General features: G+C 34.3%; 1 protein-coding gene across 2 annotated transcripts in view; it reads right to left on the minus strand.

Moving 5' to 3' along the window:
* Hil (peptidase hillarin) overlaps positions 1–19075 on the minus strand; it is a 162932-nt gene that overhangs the window by 37429 nt on the left and 106428 nt on the right. For both annotated transcript variants that reach the window (XM_075309280.1, XM_075309281.1), the window contains exons 3-4: positions 18287–18428; positions 17816–18009 (exon numbers count right to left, since the gene is read on the minus strand). In XM_075309280.1, coding sequence (XP_075165395.1) covers positions 17816–18009; positions 18287–18428 — 336 coding nt within the window. The remainder of the gene's footprint in view (positions 1–17815; positions 18010–18286; positions 18429–19075) is intronic.

Raw genomic sequence — 19075 nt, forward strand, 5'->3', positions numbered from 1 at the left:
AACCTATGTTGTTAGCACCTATATTACCTGTTTATTTTCATAATTCATTATGATTGTAAATATATAAATAAATACATAAAATTTTGAGCACAATATTGTTTGGGAGAATTTTTTTAAGCATATATTTTTGGATGCAAAATGCTTCCAAACATATTATATGTTATCATAATAACATATTTTTTTTTGGAAGACAACATTATTGAATTTGGATGCAAAAATACAAAATGTTTGGAACTTAGACTACTCAAACATAAATTGTTTAGACCAATATGCTTTCAAACATATTATATATTGGAAGAGATCAAACATATAAATGTTTGGGCAATATCCAAAAATGTATATGCTTGAAGCAAAATATGTTTGGGAGTATATGTTACAGAAGCGATTTTTTGTAAGGGTGTAGTTCTTCATGCAAACTTAAATGGACTCGATCATCTGAGATGCCCATGATATTAGCAATTTCACGCACTTTTATTCGTCGATAATATCATACCATATCATGCACTTTGGCTATAATTTCTGTTGTTGTTGCTGTTTTTTGGACGTCCACTACATGGTTCATCTTCAATGCTTGTACGACCACGTTTAAATTCAGCAACCCAATTTTTATACCCTCCACCATAGGATGGGGGTATATTAACTTTGTCATTCCGTTTGTAACACATCGAAATATTGCTCTAAGACCCCATAAAGTATATATATTCTGGGTCGTGGTGAAATTCTGAGTCGATCTAAGCATGTCCGTCCGTCCGTCTGTCCGTCTGTCCGGCTGTCCGTCCGTCTGTGGAAATCACGCTAACTTCCGAACGAAACAAGCTATCGACTTGAAACTTGGCACAAGTAGTTGTTATTGATGTAGGTCGGACGGTATTGAAAATGGGCCATATCGGACCACGTTTACGTATAGCCCCCATATAAACCGATCCCCAAATTTGGCTTGGGGAGCCTCCCGGAGCAGCAAAATTCATCCGATCCGGTTGAAATTTGGTACGTGGGCTTAGTATACGGTCTCTAACAACCATGCAAAAATTGGTCCATATCGGTCCATAATTATATATAGCCCCCATATAAACCGATCCCCAGATTTGACCTCCGGAGCCTCTTGGAGGGGCAAAATTCATCCGATCCGATTGATATTTGGTACCTGATGTTAGTATATGGTCTCTAACAACCATGCAAAAATTGGTCCATATCGGTCCATAATTATATATAGCCCCCATATAAACCGATCCCCAGATTTGACCTCCGGAGACTTTTGGAGGGGCAAAATTCATCCGATCCGGTTGAAATTTGGTACCTGATGTTAGTATACAGCCTCTAAAAACCATGCAAAAATTGGTCCATATCGGTCCATAATTATATATAGCTCCCATATAAACCGATCCCCAGATTTGACCACCGGGGCCTCTTGGAGGAGCAAAATTCATCCGATCCGGTTGAAATTTAGTACGTGGTCTTAGTATACGGTTTTTAACAACCATGCAAAAATTGGTCCATATCGGTCCATAATTATATATAGCCCCCATATAAACCGATCCCCAGATTTGACCTCCGGAGCCTCTTGGAGGGGCAAAATTCATCCGATCCGGTTGAAATTTGGTACCTGATGTTAGTTTACGGCCTCTCATAACCATGCAAAAATTGGTCCATATCGGTCCATAATTATATATAGCCCCCATATAAACCGATCCCCAGATTTGAACTCCGGAGCCTCTTGGAAGAGCAAAATTCATCCGATCCAGTTGAAATTTGGTACATGGTGTTAGTATATGGTCTCTAACAACCATGCAAAAATTGGTCCATATCGGTCCATAATTATATATAGTTCCCATATAAACCGTCCCCAGATTTGACGTCCGGAACCTCTTGGAGGAGCAAAAGTCATCCGATACGGTTGAAATTTGGTACATTTTGTCAATATATGGCCTCTAACAGCCATGTAAAAATTGGTCCATATCGGTCTTTAGTTATATATAGCCGATGACTTATTACACACAAATTGGTCCATATCGCCAAAAATAATCTACCAAAACTTTATTTCCATAGACAATTTTGTCAAATTTTATTACTATAGAAAGTTTTGTCAAAATTTCATTTCTATAGAAAGTTTTGTCAAAAGTTTATTTCTATACAAATGTTTGTCAAAATTTTATTTCCATAGAAAATTTTGTCAAAATTTTATTTCTTGTTGTTTTTTATTTCAGCTTAAAACCATACATTGACTAAACTACAAGAGTAGCTTAACCAACAGAGGAAAAGAATGTTTGTCAAATTTATTTGGGCAAAGCCCTATAGACTGCAAGATGGTTGGATGGACGCACGTTTCGGAATTACCACATTCCTCATCAGCATCCTCTACTTGCAGCAAAACTATCAACCAATTATCAGAAAAAATCAGGCAGTTTATTAAACCCAACAAAAACCACACTTGAACCCTCCGAAAAAAGGTTTTACATTGATAGCCGGCTTATGCCGAAATAAATTCGAAACAAACATATCTCTTTTCCTATGCCACTGTCAAATCATCGATTTGAATTCACATGGCTGGGTTTATTTTGAGCGTGCCTCCTCTTCTTTTTCCATTTGTTTTGTTTTGTTATTGTTGGTTTTGTTCTTTAAGCATTGTTGTTGTTTTTTATTTCAGCTTAAAACCATACATTGACTAAACTACAAGAGTAGCTTAACCAACAGTGGCATAGGAAAAGAGATATGTTTGTTTCGAATTTATTTCGGCATAAGCCGGCTATCAATGTAAAACCTTTTTTCGGAGGGTTCAAGTGTGGTTTTTGTTGGGTTTAATAAACTGCCTGAATTTTTTCTGATAATTGGTTGATAGTTTTGCTGCAAGTAGAGGATGCTGATGAGGAATGTGGTAATTCCGAAACGTGCGTCCATCCAACCATCTTGCAGTCTATAGGGCTTTGCCCAAATAAATTTGACAAACATTCTTTTCCTCTGTTGGTTAAGCTACTCTTGTAGTTTAGTCAATGTATGGTTTTAAGCTGAAATAAAAAACAACAACAATGCTTAAAGAACAAAACCAACAATAACAAAACAAAACAAATGGAAAATTTTATTTCTATAGAAAATTTTGTAATCTACCTAAACTTTATTTCCATAGAAAATTTTGTCAAATTTTATTACTATAGAAAGTTTTGTTAAAATTTCATTTCTATAGAAAGTTTTGTCAAAAGTTTATTTCTATAGAAATGTTTGTCAAAATTTTATTTCTATAGAAAATTTTGTAAAAAATTTATTTCTGTAGAAAATTTTGTCAACATTTTATTTCTATACAAAATTTTGTCAAAATTTTATTTCTATACAATATTTTGTCAACATTTTATTTCTATAGAAATTTTTGTCAAAATTGTATTGCTATAGAAAATTTTGTCAACATTTTACTTCCATAGAAAATTTTGTCAACATTTTATTTCTATAGAAAATGTTGTCAAGTTTTTATTTCTATAGAAAATTTTGTCAAATTTTTATTTCTATAGAAAATTTTGTCAAAATTTTATTTCTATAGAAAATTTTGTCAAGGTTTCATTTCTATAGAAAATTTTGTCAAACTAGATTATATACGTATTTAATCGGCCTTTTTTTGTTTAATATATACCCCGTATGGGCTAACTTACAATTTAGAAGACAGTGTTAAAAAGTTTTACGATACCTTGCCATCGGCAAGTGTTATCGCAACCCAAGTAATTCGATTGTGGATGACAGCCTTTAGTAGAAGTTCCTACGCAATCCATGGTGGAGGGTACATAAGATTCGGCCTGGCCGAACTTACGGCCGTATATACTTGTTTACTGTTGCATACGAAGGAGCACTTTCACCTAACACATTCACCATATCATTATGAATTTCTTGTCCCGATAAACTTTTTTTATGTAAATATTTAATGACAGCACGCATTTCTAATTTTTCCATTGTAAAAAAATTGCGGATGCGTCTTTTTTGAACACCTGTTTCTATATGAAAGAGTTGCCAGATCGAAACAAAATTTAACATGTGTTCATAACAGAGATAGAAGTTTCCAAAACTCTTAACTTTTTCTGTTTATACCGTGCTTTTTGTGGTAGGCTATGAAGTTTCCGAACTGCCCTCGTAGAAATGTAGATTTTGTACATATCAGGTTGGATGGTAGAAAAAATTTTAATGAAATTTTCTTTGTGTGGATATACTTTTAAGGCGCCAATTGGATACTTCCATTATTTTACTTGCAGCATACTCTCTAGGTCTCTCTTTCTAAAAAGATATATTTTTATAGGCTATTTCTAAATTAATATATGTTTACATCTAAGCATATTATATTTACAAATAGTTTATGTCCCAAACATAATATGTTCTAACATATTAACATATATGTCCCAAACATGTTATGCTAGTTTATGAACATTATATGTTTGCACTTTAAAATATTGTGTTAAAAAATTGAGTTCCAAACATATAATTTTTACACCCAAACATATGAAAAACATAGTATATACTTGAAATGTATTTTATTTCCGTAGGGCTATTTTATAGTTCAATTTTATAATTTCCCTCACTAATGCCGGGGATGCGTCAAAATACTTCTTTATAATGTGTGTCGCAAAGTTTGGGCAAGAAAAGGATTTCAGTATTTTACAATCGGCCTGCAATCATTAATAAGAGAGAATCTTTACCTTGCCCCACATGCAATGTTCATAGAAAATATATTTTACAAATATATCGCTAACTTTCATTTGCTTTTTCGCTGTTGTATTCTATAGATTTCTGTTTCCTGATAAACATGGCAATGATAAAATTACACTGAAAAAAGGCATGCCCGGTTCCAAAGATTTTGTCTTTACTTTAACAATTTTGGTATTGATTCCGAGCTAAAGAAGCGGAGAATACAAGTAAGGACATTTTTAAGACGCAATTCTCTTTTAAATTTGGGTTTTATTTTTGAACGAATTTTTGCTTTGTAGTCAAGATGCAAAGACAATAAATTTAAAGACAATTTAATTAAATTTAAAGAATTTTTCTGAATTATTAAAGTCAAGTTGACCTTAGCCCAAACATTTTTCATGTTATGATACCCATTTTTAAGTCAAATCACATAATTAGAAGGACAATACGACTTCATTGAAAAGTTTATCGACTTTTGGACAAGGAAAAAACTTTATATTAGAGAAATGTGTCTTCTATGCTAAGCAAAATTTGCATTCGTATTTAAAAGACATGAATTCTTTTGCGTCACGACAATATTTTTTTCAGTGTATATACGACATTTTCATCACTAATCACAAACAACCCTGTTTAACAGATTGATCATAAAATCGATCTGGCAATACCGCGAGTAAAACACATATGTAATTACGGCTTCCTCTATCTTTATGCGGGGTGTTTGCTTCTTGGTCAGTTGGTTAAGGTACAAGCCATAGATCTATGAAAATTAATTCTGAATTAGTGGCATTTGGCTATGACCATGGCTAGTAATAGGATGTTATGCACTAATTATTTTGTTAATTTATTAACATTAACAATTCGAAAACATGCAACAAATGCAACTGTTCACAATGTTCTTCACGATATGGACATGATGTAAATCCATACATACTAGGTTCTAATGCTTGCTCAGATAGACAGTTAGAAGTGGAAATTGTAAAAACACAAACCCGACAAAATAGTGCTTAAGAAAACTAAAGAGTAGGAAGATTTAGTCGCACTTTATTCTAGTTTTAGAAGAGACGAGTATATAAAATAAAGTAATTAATTAATAAAATTAATACATAATACAATTTCTTTCGAAATAGTCGTGGGTTTTAATGAATATTTGTCCTTCTGATCTATGATCGTAATATTTCTATGAACGGACATGAAGCATATAAAACAGTGGGCCGCTTTACTTTACATAACCAACTTTCCCAATTGAAAAGTTTAAAATCTTTTTTAATAACAATTGCAAGGAAGTGTTTATTAAATGAGAAAATGACACCCTTAATAATGATATTTATTATATAATTTAATTTTAAATTTACTTGATTGTATACGCAGAAAAAAAAAATGAAATTGGTCAACAATTGTCCTCTTGAAATAACAAGGAAGAATGAATAACACATTTTGAGATTTCCACAAAACGTTGTTAAAACTACGAAAATGTAATGTCCTGTTGTACTCATTAACTGCGGTCCAAGAAATTACACCCTCTCATAGAAGCAAAAATGAACTAAATGTAAAGAAGAAAATCATGGGTGCCAAATCATGACCATTTTAACCACACTGAAAAAAGGCATGCCCGGTTCCAAAGATTTTGTCTTTACTTTAAAAATTTTGGTATTGGTTCCGAGCCAAAGAAGCGAAGAAAGTAACCGAAGATAAACCTCCCATTTCCTCTTTGCAGTGTAATTAATTTCGAGGCTTCAAATGAAAATCAAAAAACAAAACTCACATATTGTGTGACCTAAGATTCATCGCCAGTGTTGGAGGATTGTCTACCCAAGCTCTTATTATGCACATGCACTAAACTATGATAGAAAAAACTTAATTTTGGGTATAAATTAAAAAAAATCTAAAATTCCAAAATGTAACGCCTAAAACTCCCAAACACTTATACGTATCGCAAACATTTGGTCTCTTTCGAGTTACATACCAAGGCGTGTGGTTTGTTGTGAGTTTTCGTGTAGAATGTAAAAAAAAAATAACAAGTTTTCGTCTAATTTCGTGACAAACAGTATGCGTGAATGAATATCTGTGTACTAGGATGGTTTGCATGCGCGGTGCCACCCTCTGGGGACTTTTCCAAATTGCTACTAATTCATTACAATGTGAAAACAGTGAACCAAAGGAGAAATAAATTCGAGTTATTTTCAAAGTTGTTAAGTTTAAAAACATTTTGGAAATTTGAATTTGAACAAGTTGTTTCCAAAACAGTTCTTACAGTGATGCACTACCTAATTTGTTACATTTTCTACTTATTACATAATTAAATATCATAAAAGATTTTGATTTCTCCTAATGATTTTGGTATTAAATCCGAGCCAAACATGTGATATATTAATAAAGCAATTCACGTAGAAGCAAATGGCAATTTAAAAATTCAAAAATTATTAATTAATAAAAATTTCATTATTTTAAACAAATTTGTCCTTAATACTGTCATTGGGTCGCCTGTGAAGGACGTTGATGGTATATCATCAGCAAGACAGGAACAAATTCCCTTAATGTCATGCTGCATCTATTGCCTTTAGACATTTTGGCCAAACAGTCAGCTGCAACAACGGCTGTGCGGTTGCGCGAGCTATCGCTGTGGTCGGAAAAAAGTTACGGTCACAGTTCGGTCCTCAAAATAATACCAAATGTGCCTAACATAGTGGATTACACTTTGGCGAGACCACTTTTCGACAAAAAGTTTGAGACTCTAATTCCCAATAGTGAGGCGTGGTGTACACGGACCCCGGGGAATAAAAGATATATAGATTTCTACACTGATGGCTCCAAATTGGATGGACAAGTGGGTTTCGGAGTATATTCTAAAAATCTGGAACTTCGAATAGCTAAAAGATTACCTGATCACTGTAGTGTTTTCAGGCTGAAATATTAGCAATAAGAGAAGTGATGAATTGGTTGAGAAGTAATGCTCCAAGCAATATTGGCATTAATATATACTCAGACAGTCAACCTGCAATAAAATCCTTGGACTCTATGTTCCTCAACTCGAAAACGGCCATCGACTGCCAGAAATCTCTCAATGAGATGACTGAGCAGCACAATATTCACCTAATATGGGTGCCTGGCCATAGGAACATACCGGGGAACTGCGAAGCAGATGAGCTAGCAAGGCTAGGAACTACCTTACATATTCCAGGGGAACTAGAATCTGTTGGTATACCTCTGGCTGCCTGTAAGCTCTTACTGCGTGAGAAGACTGTCAGGATGGCAAATGTTCGATGGGAGAATTGTAAGGGTTGTAACGACACCAAGCAAATATCGCCCCATTTAAACTTAAACCGCACACTAGATATGCTAGTGTTCTCGAGACGCCAGTTATCACCCCTGGTCGCTGCCTGATAGGCGATTTTGCAAAAACTATTGGTGCGAAGTACAATGACTATTGTATGAGCTGTCGTGATGCGGAGGAAAAGGAATCAATAAAACACCTCTTGTGTGAGTGTCCTGCATTTCGTGTAAGGCGTAAGCAAATTTTAGGGGCATATAGCTAGAGATTACTGGCGGACCTGGAAAACGTTAACTTAAGCAGTCTGCTAATGTTTTTGGAACAATCTGGTTGGTTCAACAGAAGAAAATAATCGAGAAGGTTCAGCGGTTAAAACTAGAAGTGCTCATATGTAATAGGTACTTTTAGTTAATGTGGTATCACAAAGGACTGAATAGTCTAAGTGAGCCTGAATCTTAATCGGGCTGCAACTTTAACCTAACCTAACCATCAACTTACAACTTGTGCCTTAAATGTATTCTTACATAAATTCTCCGTTTCTTTGGCTCTGAATCAATACCAAAATCATTAGTTTAGAGATAAAATCTTTGGAACAGGGCAAGATTTTTGTTCAGTGTATAACAGGCCATGCAACGAACGACTCCAATTCTTTTTTTCTTAGGTTTTAAAGAAATGTTTAGACCACCAATAATAAATTATCTAAAAAATGTCTAAAATTTCTTTCATAAGAAAATAAAAGTATTTTTTAGTGTATGTATTCAATCGCAGAACTAGTTTTAAAATTATATCGTCGGAAGATACGAAATTTTATTTAGTATATTTTATTTAGTAATTGCACTTAGGATGCACTAAATTATAGTGAAAATAAGAAATTACCAAGCATATTTTTGCCACATACACTCATAGAAAAAATCATGCACGGCGTGCTCATTTCAAAACGATTCGTTCATGAAAGTGAATCAACACACATGTGGTGTCAAACTGTGAACAGGCGGTGTCAATCTGACAACGATAAAATGACACCATGCGTTGTCAAAACAACAACCAGCGTTCATGATCTGACAACGTTATGGTTACGACTTTATAAACAAAATTAAAAAAAAACTTCCGCTAGCGTGACTCGAACCTGTGTTTCCTGCACCATACGCGTTAACAGTCGCCTTAGCACATTGCACCACCGAGGGAGTTGTCATAATAACGTCTAACGATTATTTTAAGACTTTTCATGGCCAAAGAAAAACGAATGCCGTTCATGAAATTGTGAACGCCCGTGGACGAAATTGTGAACATTCCGTTTTGATTTTTTGTGCACGTTTCCGTTTCATTTTGTCACCGTCCGTTCACGACTATGGAACGTAATTTTTTCTATTAGTGTATAAGCTAGTGTTGTAAGATAAACATCAGCGGATGGAGTGAATTACAGACATGTGGACTATAAACGGTGATGTTTATTCCTACACTCAGGTATCCATGAATTCACATCTTTTGCAAAGATTTGACACCACCATTCAAGTGCGTAGGTTGTAAATTTAAAACTGAATATTTGAATGATGAAAAAAATATAAACTCAAATATATGTATGCTTATGTCTAATAAAATTTTGCCATTTTTAACGAACATTTTTTCATACAACTCGTACACGCGTTGTATATTTGATCTTTTAGGTTGCATTTATGCAACATGGTGAGTGATAGTAGTGGCGGTGCAATTAACACATGTCGTTGTGCCATAAATATCTGTGTGAAATGTGATTTTTAGTTGTTCAAATATTTTGTACTTTTTAAGATTTTTTCTTTGATTTTATGGGCATGACGCAAACGTTTACTTGCATAATGCAAAATAATAGCGACAACAAAATATTGCCGTCATTCGATAAATGGCTGGAGATAGCTGATATGGTTCAACACCTAGAGTGTTAGCATCGTAAGCACTGGCAGGAATACAAATGTTTATTGTTGTACTATATACCATAGAAATATTTGGTATTACTGGGTTTATACACTGAAAAAAATATTGTCGTGAGGCCAACGATTTCATGTCTTTAAAATAAGAATGCAAATTTTGCCTAGCATAGAAGACGCATTTCTCTAATATAAAGTTTTTTCCCTTTTCCAAAAGTCGATAAACTTTTCAATAAAGTCGTCTTGTCCTTATAATTAAGTGATTTGACTTAAACATGGGTATCATAACATGAATGAAAAAATGTTTGGGCTAAGGTCAACTTGACTTTAATAATTCAGAAAAATTCTTTAAATTTAATGAATTTGTCTTTTTGCATCTTGACTACAAAGCAAACAAGTATATACGGCCGTAAGTTCGGCCAGGCCGAAGCTTATGTACCCTCCACCATGGATTGCGTAGAAACTTCTACTGAAGACTGTCATCCACAATCGAATTACATGGGTTGCGGTAACACTTGCCGATGGCAAGGTATCTTAAAACTTCCTGACAATATATGCCAAATAGTCCGTACGTGGTGTATATTAAACTAAAAAAGGCCGATTAAGTACGTATATAATTAAGTTTAAAGTTTCTATAGAAGTAACATTTGGAAAAAAAAATTTCTATAAAAATAAAATTTTGACAAAATTTTCTATAGAAATAAAATTTTGACCAAATTTTCTATAGAAATAAAATTTTGACAAAATTTTCTATAGAAATACAATTTTGACAAAATTTTCTATAGAAATAACATTTTGACAAAATTTTCTATAGAAATTAAATTTGGACAAATTTTTCTATAGAAATAACATTTTGACAATGTTTTCTACAAAAATAAAATTTTGGTAGATCATTTTTGGCTCGAGTGGCAACCATGATTATGAACCGATATGGACCAATTATGGCATGGTTATAAGCGGCCTTATACTAACACCGTGTTCCAAATTTCAACCGGATCGGATGAATTTAGCTCCTCCAAGAGGCTCCGGAGGACAAATCTGGGGATCGATTTATATGGGGGCTATATATAATTATGGACCGATATGGACCAATTCTTGCATGGTTGTTAGAGACCATATACTAACACCACGTACCAAATTTCAACCGGATCGGATGAATTTTGCTCCTCTAAGAGGCTCTGGAGGTCAAATCCGGGGATCGGCTTATATGGGAGCTATATATAATTATGGACCGATATGGACCACTTTTGGCATGGTTGTTAGAGACAATATACTAACACCACGTACCAAATTTCAATCGGATCGGATGACTTTTGCTCTTCTAAGAGGCTCCGGAGGTCAAATCGGGAGATCGGTTTATATGGGGGCTATATGTAATTATGGGCCGATATGGACCAATTTTTGCATGGTTGTTAGATACCATATACTAACACCATGTACCAAATTTCAGCCGGATCGGATGAAATTTGCTTCTCTTAGAGCAATCGCAAGCCAAATTTGGGGGTCCGTTTATATGGGGGCTATACGTAAAAGTGGACCGATATGGCCCATTTACAATACCATCTGACCTACATCAATAACAACTACTTGTGCCAAGTTTCAAGTCGATAGCTTGTTTCGTTCGGAAGTTAACGTGATTTCAACAGACGGACGGACATGCTCAGATCGATTCAGAATTTCACCACGACCCAGAATATAACACGTTGGCTGATAAGTCCCCGGTCTGACACATAGATGGATAGATGCATATTATTTTTATATAGTACCAACCTTCAAATGATTCGTGTCAAAATTTGAAGTCTGTAATCAATTAGTTTGTGAGGTAGAGCGTCTTTTGTGAAGCAACTTTTGTTATTGTGAAAAAAATGGAAAAAAAGGAATTTCGTATTTTGATAAATTACTGTTTTCTGAAGGGAAAAATACGGTGGAAGCAAAAACTTGGCTTGATAATGAGTTTCCGGACTCTGCCCCAGGGAAATCAACAATAATTGTTTGGTATGCAAAATTCAAGCGTGGTGAAATGAGCACGGAGGACGGTGAACGCAGTGGATGCCCGAAATAGGTGGTTACCGACGAAATCCACAAAATGATTTTGAATGACCGTAAAATGAAGTTGATCGAGATAGCAGACGCATTAAAGATATCAAAGGAACGTGTTGGTCTATCATTCATTAATATTTGGATATGCGGAAGCTCTGTGCAAAATGGATGCCGTCCGAGCTCACATTTGACCAAAAACAGCAACGTGTTGATATTCTGAGCGGTGTGCAGCTGTTAACTCGTAATACACCCGAGTTTTTCCGTCGATATGTGACAATGGATGAAACATGGCTCCATCACTACACTCCTGAGTCCAATCGAGAGTCGGCTGAGTGGACAGCAACCGGTGAACCGTCTCCGAAGCGTGGAAAGACTCAAAAGTCCGCTGGCAAAGTAATGGCCTCTGTTTTTTGGGATGCGCATGGAATAATTATCGATTATCTTGCGAAGGGAAAAACCATCAACAGTGACTATTATATGGCGTTATTGGAGCGTTTGAAGGTCGATATTGCGGCAAAACGGCCCCATAGTGTTGTTCCACCAAGACAACGCACCGTGCCACAAGTCATTGAGAACGATGGCAAAAATTCATGAATTGGGCTTCGAATTGCTTCCCCACCCACCGTATTCTCCAAATCTGGCCCCCAGCGACTTTTTCTTGTTCTCAGACCTCAAAAGGATGCTCGCAGGGAAAAAATTTGGCTGCAATGAAGAGGTGATCGCCGAAACTGAGGCCTATTTTGAGGCAAAACCGAAGGAGTACTACCAAAATGGAATCAAAAAATTGGAAGGTCGTTATAATCGTTGTATCGCTCTTGAAGGGAACTAAGTTGAATAATAAAAACGAATTTTGACAAAAAAATGTGTTTTTCTTTGTTAGACCGGGGACTTATCAGCCAATCTGTTATGCTAAGCAAAATTCGCATTCGTATTTTAAAGACATGAAATCTTTGACCTCACGATAATATTTTTTTCAGTACAGATGTTTTTTTGCCATTTTGCATATTATATATTTTTCGGAGGAATCGGTGTTCTTGTGCGTTTAAGGGTTAAATTATATTGAAATTGGTATTAAAGCGTTTAGAAATTACTAGTTTAGTTTTCTCTTCTACGCTCAAAAAAAGTTTACTGGGATCCAAAGGTTTTGACCTTCCCTTAAGGATGTTGGTATTGCTTCTGAACCAAAGATGCGGCTTCTCTAAAATAAAGAAATATTTTAGCGACCTATCTGGCTTTAAATCTGGGACCAATAAGATTAAAATTAGGTTAAAAAAATCTCAATTATAAAATGTTCACTCTCTTTTCGCGGTATATTAATAAAACTATTCATGTACAAACAAATGTTAGTTTAAAAATCCAAATTATAACTGATACTTCAAAGGACAAAATGTTTTCTTAATTCCAAACTCCACTTTGAACCAAAGATGTTAAATCCTCAAAATCTGTCTTAGCCTATATTTGAAGCGTTTTTATCTTAAATATAACATTTCAATATTTCAGTTAGATTAAGGACAATTTCTTTAACTCAAAAATGTGTTTCTTTACTTTAAGGAAAATTAGCCTTAGTTCAAAGACATGCGACTTTAACGGAGGGACGCTAATTTAGAAAATTTGTGTCCTAAATTTAATGAAAAAAATTTGAAGCAAGATTATAAACTTTATTTTTATTCAAATTTCATTATTTTAAAGAAATGTGTCCTTAACATTTTGTAAATTTCGAATCCTAAAGTTTATATGTAAAATTTTCAAATTTTAAGAAATTCTGAACTATTTTGTGGGAGACCCGAATTTAGTTAATCTTTATGCTTCAGTCAGCAATTTAAAGATTTCGTTTCCCAAAAAACATGTTGCCTTGGTGTTACACTACTTTTTCCCAAATAATAATGTAATTCTACAGTTATTGCTAATTCATAATATTGTGAGAGATACAGGATCCAAAATCTATGACAGTGTCCTTCATATTTTACAATCAATTTCAAGAATTTTGCACATTTTTCCCCAATCTAATTCGCCGTTTGTTTTCCAAAACTTGAAATGCCGAAGCAAAAAAACGGTTATTCTAATTTTTTGATCAAGAAATATTGCCTTTTGCAAAATTTTGGATTGTTGACTACTTTACAACTGAAATAAAATCGAAAATGACTATTAAGCATTAGCAGGAATACCAAAATATGACTTATTCTTTCAGTTATCGTTACGAGAACTGAAAAAAGAGTGAACCCACAAGGAGAGAAAATTTTAGTTAATTTTAGAAAAAATAGTTTAATTTTAGATAATTTTAACTAAACTGTATTAGAAACGCAGATTTTTTACGCCGATTTGACAAAACTAAGTAAATAATTTTCGACAAATTCAAGAAAATTTATTAGACACAATTACTTTTTTCACTTGTTAAAGAAAATTTCGAAGTTTGAAGGGAAAAATTAGAGTTAAAAATTGCAAAAATGTCTTTAGTACGATACGAACAAGGCCGTATTCAGGGGGGGGGGGATGAGGGGGATCAAACCCCCCCCCGAAATGAATGAATATTTTTATATAAATAAATATATATTTTTAGCTGCATAGAAAAATCTTATCGAAGATGTTGAAGAAAAGCTGGAGGTTTTATTTTGAAAAACGCTTACCTATAAAACTTGCACAAATCATAGAATACTAGTTGAAAAGCCCGTCAAACGACGGTCGAAAAAAAAACAAATTATTTTTGTTCTCGCACCACAAATTTCATTTTTGGAAAATGTATTTCTGCTTTTTATGTGTGTAGCAACAACAACGAAACAGCCAAACACACATGTGTAAATGAAATGGCGCAAAACCTGCGAAAAGAACCTGTCTAATTCAGCGATGGAAGCAATAAAGAGATTTTTCCAAACGTGTATATTCTTGTAAAAATTTTGGTCACTTTGCCAGTTACTCAGGGATGGAAAATACAATTTTTAAGAAAGTACAAAAAAGGTATTTTTTGAGCGGAAAGGTACTTTTTACTAAATTTCAACAAAAATTTCACTGGAAGATTATTGTCAAGAGACTGAATTTTAAAGAAAATAAAATTTTGACAAAATTTTCTATGGAAATAAAATTTTGCAAAAATTTCCTATAGAAATAATATTTTTACAAAATTTTCAATTGAAATAAAATTTTGACAAAATTTTCTATAAAAATAAAATTTGGCAAAAATTCTATATAGAAATAAAATGTTGACAACTATTTCTACCGAAATAAAAAATCGATAATATAGAATCGCATTCTTTTTTCGACTAAAACTTTCTTGAAGTTCAATAAAATCCTGTTTTTGACTATGTCTTTTACAAAATCGAGATTTTCTTCCCACATGAACATGTCTGTTTTGCCATATTTGTATGGCAAGTATGCCATATTAGCAAATAAGGTTGATAAAGACTTTCTCAAAATATTAAAACATTTTGTCAAAGCTATTGTACCATAAATCTGATATCGACTCAAAAATGTCTACACAAAAGATACTAAATCATTCGCGGGGGTACTACGGTACTGACCGGGGTGAAAAAGGTTAAAAAAAAGTACTAAAGTACTGCATTTTCCATCCCTGCAGTTACTACGTGCTCATCCGAACGTTCATTTTCAACAATGATTAAAGACGTATCTTAGAAATTCGACTAGCGAGAGTAGACTCAAAGGATTGGCATTAATGTCGCTTCATCGCCGAATAAATGTGCCGACTGAAGAAGTCATTGATTTATTTGCTGCCCAAAAAGCCCGTCGGCTCAATTTAATATTAAAACAAGTATATACAGCACTAAGTTCGGCCGGGCCGAATCTTAAATACCCACCACCATGAACCAAATATTAGGGTTTGCTTTGAAATTTCAGGAGGGCTTGAGGACTTGAGGATATTCCCGAAGATAAATTTAAAGATTTCACCTATGAGGACTATATCAGATTTTGGATTTATAAGAACCATTTTTGTTTGAGTTTTAAAGGAATCATTAACATCTCTTGTAAGTGTGCAAGAAAATTATAAAATAAAGTCTTGATTTGAAATCTTAAATCTGTAGAAGTAAAATCTGGAAATTTTACATTGAGTTTCAAGCAATTTTCATGATCAGTGCGCCTTCTACACCCTCAAGAAGTGAAGTCGGTCTATACGGAGGCATTACCAAATGTATCGATAAAAACTTAATCCGATACACGTTTTTGTGAGCCTAAAATACCAGAATATTTACAATTTCAGGCAAATCAGATAAAAACTACGGTTTCTAGAAACCCAAGGAGTTAAATCGGGAGATCGTTCTTATGGGGGCTATACTAAAATGTGGACCGATACTCACCGTTTTCGGCACACCTCTTTATGACCCGAAAATACCTCTAGATTTCCAATTTCAGGCAAATAGGATAAAAACTTCGGATTCTAGAAGCCCAAGAAGTAAAATCTTGAAATCGGTCTATATGGGGGCTATACCAAAATATGGACCGATACTCACCATTTTCGGCACACCTCTTTATGGTCCTAAAATACCTCTAGATTTCCAATTTCAGACAAATTGGATAAAAACTACGGTTTCTATAAGCCCAAGACCCCAAATCGGGAGGTCGTTTTATATGGGGACCATACCAAAACATGGACCGATACTCACAATTTTTGGCACACGTATTTGTGGTCCTACAATACCTCTAGATTTCCAATTTCAGGTAAATTGAATAAAAACTGCGGTTTCTATAAGCCCAAGAAGTAAAATCGGGAGATCGGTCTATATCGGGGCTATACCAAAACATGGACCGAAAATCACCATTTTTGGCACACCTCTTTATGGTCATAAAATACCTCTGGGTTTCAAATTTCAGGCAAATTGGATAAAAACTACGATTTCTATAAGCCCAAGACCCCAAATCGGGAGGTCGGTTTATATGGGGACTATATCAAAACCTGGACCGATATAGCCCATCTTCGAACTTGGCCTGCCTGCAGACAAAAAACGAGTTTGTGCAAAATTTCAGCACGATTGCTTCATTATTGAAGACTGTAGCGTGATTACAACAGACAGCCAGACAGACAGACGGACATGGTTATATTGTCTTAGAATTTCTCCCTGATCAAGAATATATATACATTATATAGTCGGAAATCGATATTTCGATGTGTTACAAACGGAATGACAAACTTATTATACCCCGTCACCATTCTATGGTGGAGGGTATAAAAATATTGTATACATACCTATGCATAAATAAAATTTTCTACACATGAGATTATATGAATATTTTTTTTTAAAGTTGAACCCCCCCCCCCGAATTAAAATCCTGGCTACGGCCTTGGATACGAAGTTCATGATATGCTCATTATAGGTAAAATTTACAAATTTTAAGAAATTCTGAACTATTTTGTGGGAGACCCTTCATTTGTGTATAAGTTTTTCCTCTGTTTTAGTTAATTTAACTAACTCACGCAAAAAATTATTAAAGTAATGGAAACTTTCTTAAAACGTATTTGTTTTTTCGCAATTGTATTTTTTTAAACCAAAAAAGCAATGCTTAGAATAATTTTAATATACTTTTTAATATACTTTCATCGACTTTGAGCATATATGCAAAGACAACTAACAACTTGATGCAAAAACTCGTTTCTCTACAGGTTCATTTTCTCCAAAAACTTTCTCAAACCAGAATGCGTTAGTTTTCCACAATTCTTTGGTACGTTCATACACACATGTCATCCATAAAAAGTAAAATCATGCTTTGTACATAACCCAAGAGGAAATGCTCGTTTTTTCTCTCGCCAAACAAGCAAAACAAAAGACTTAAGAACCAAACTTGTTTTCCATCATCTTCTTCTGGTGCAACAACTTCTGAACATCATTGATGTTAAATTGCATAGCTCATTCTAATGTCTAGACACTTTTTAGCCTGGCTCAATCAATAATGTAACGATTGCTAGAAGAAATTAGAGAAAAGAAAAACTTGCAGTATTTTCACTTACCAAATAGAAATCAATGGGTTTTTCTCTCGCTTTATTATAAGCCTTTTGGATTTCAGTCTGTTTGAGTGCATGGGCAATGTGCAATGCACTAGCATCGAAACGCCCATATTTGTAATCGGATTCATTCTGTGATGGAGAGCTAACCTCACGGGTGCCATAGCCATTTGGGGTTGATTGTCGTGAACCGAAGCTTCCTGAAATTGGGACAAGCAAATGAAAAGTCACATGAGAACTTTTAAGTAAGGCCTATGATTAGTCAATATTTTGTGGAAGTCAGTGTTTTTGTCTCATTTTTAGCCAATTAAATATTAATTAAAGCTATTTTTGTTTCGGTTTTGTATTGTATTGCTTTTTATTTTCTTCGTATTGACATTTAATTGAAAAAGATGCTCTCCTACCCAACTATCGTAAATGAAAAATCCCAGAAAAAAATTTTCCCAAGTTCATTGTACTTTGTACCAAATGACTTACCATCAACTTCGGTACGTGTTCCACGTATCTGCTCATTCACAAATTTGTTGGTGCGTGGTGCATTCAATGCCTGCCTTATGCCCACCGATGTATTATCCAAATGGCCAGGCCCAGTCCTAGGTACATGAGAACTGCAATAGACCTGTCGAAGAGGTAAAGAGAAATGAAATTAAATATGGGTTTTGTTGCTTTGCAAATATTTACGGATAATGCACGTATTAATAATGATAATTTCATAGCAATTGTTTATTGGTAATTATGGTTGCAAAAGTTTCGGTTTTTAATTCTTTTAATCATTTTTTTCCCGTTTTGCCATAAAGAGTGCCCACATTCATTGTTGCAAAAATAGTTAAAGCTGCAAGAAAATGATACATGTGGATCGTAAATGTTTGTTTTTTTCTTTTCGTTTCTGCTGAAATTTAATTCAACAAAGCATGGTGCTATGTTGAAGTGGTTTTATGTCCAGCCATAACGAATCTTTAATGCCCACCATTATGGATGGTTGGGTTTTCTCGGAACCCGATTTATTGGTAGCCTAAGAAATTGGCATTTAATGCGAATTTTTTAGTTATTGTAAAAATCTTACGTAAATTAGAAATAACTTTATTTGGACGATTTTTTACTGATGACATTGTTGCACGTCATTGAATGTACAAAAAAGATATGACGATTTATGAAAAGAGTATGGAGACAAATGATATATACATACACCCTAAAAAATCGCTTCTGTAACATATACCCCAAACACATTTTGCTTCAAGCATATATATTTTCAGGATAGGTCCAAAC

This window comes from Haematobia irritans, chromosome 5 (assembly GCF_050003625.1).
Source record: "Haematobia irritans isolate KBUSLIRL chromosome 5, ASM5000362v1, whole genome shotgun sequence".
Lineage (NCBI taxonomy): Eukaryota > Metazoa > Arthropoda > Insecta > Diptera > Muscidae > Haematobia > Haematobia irritans.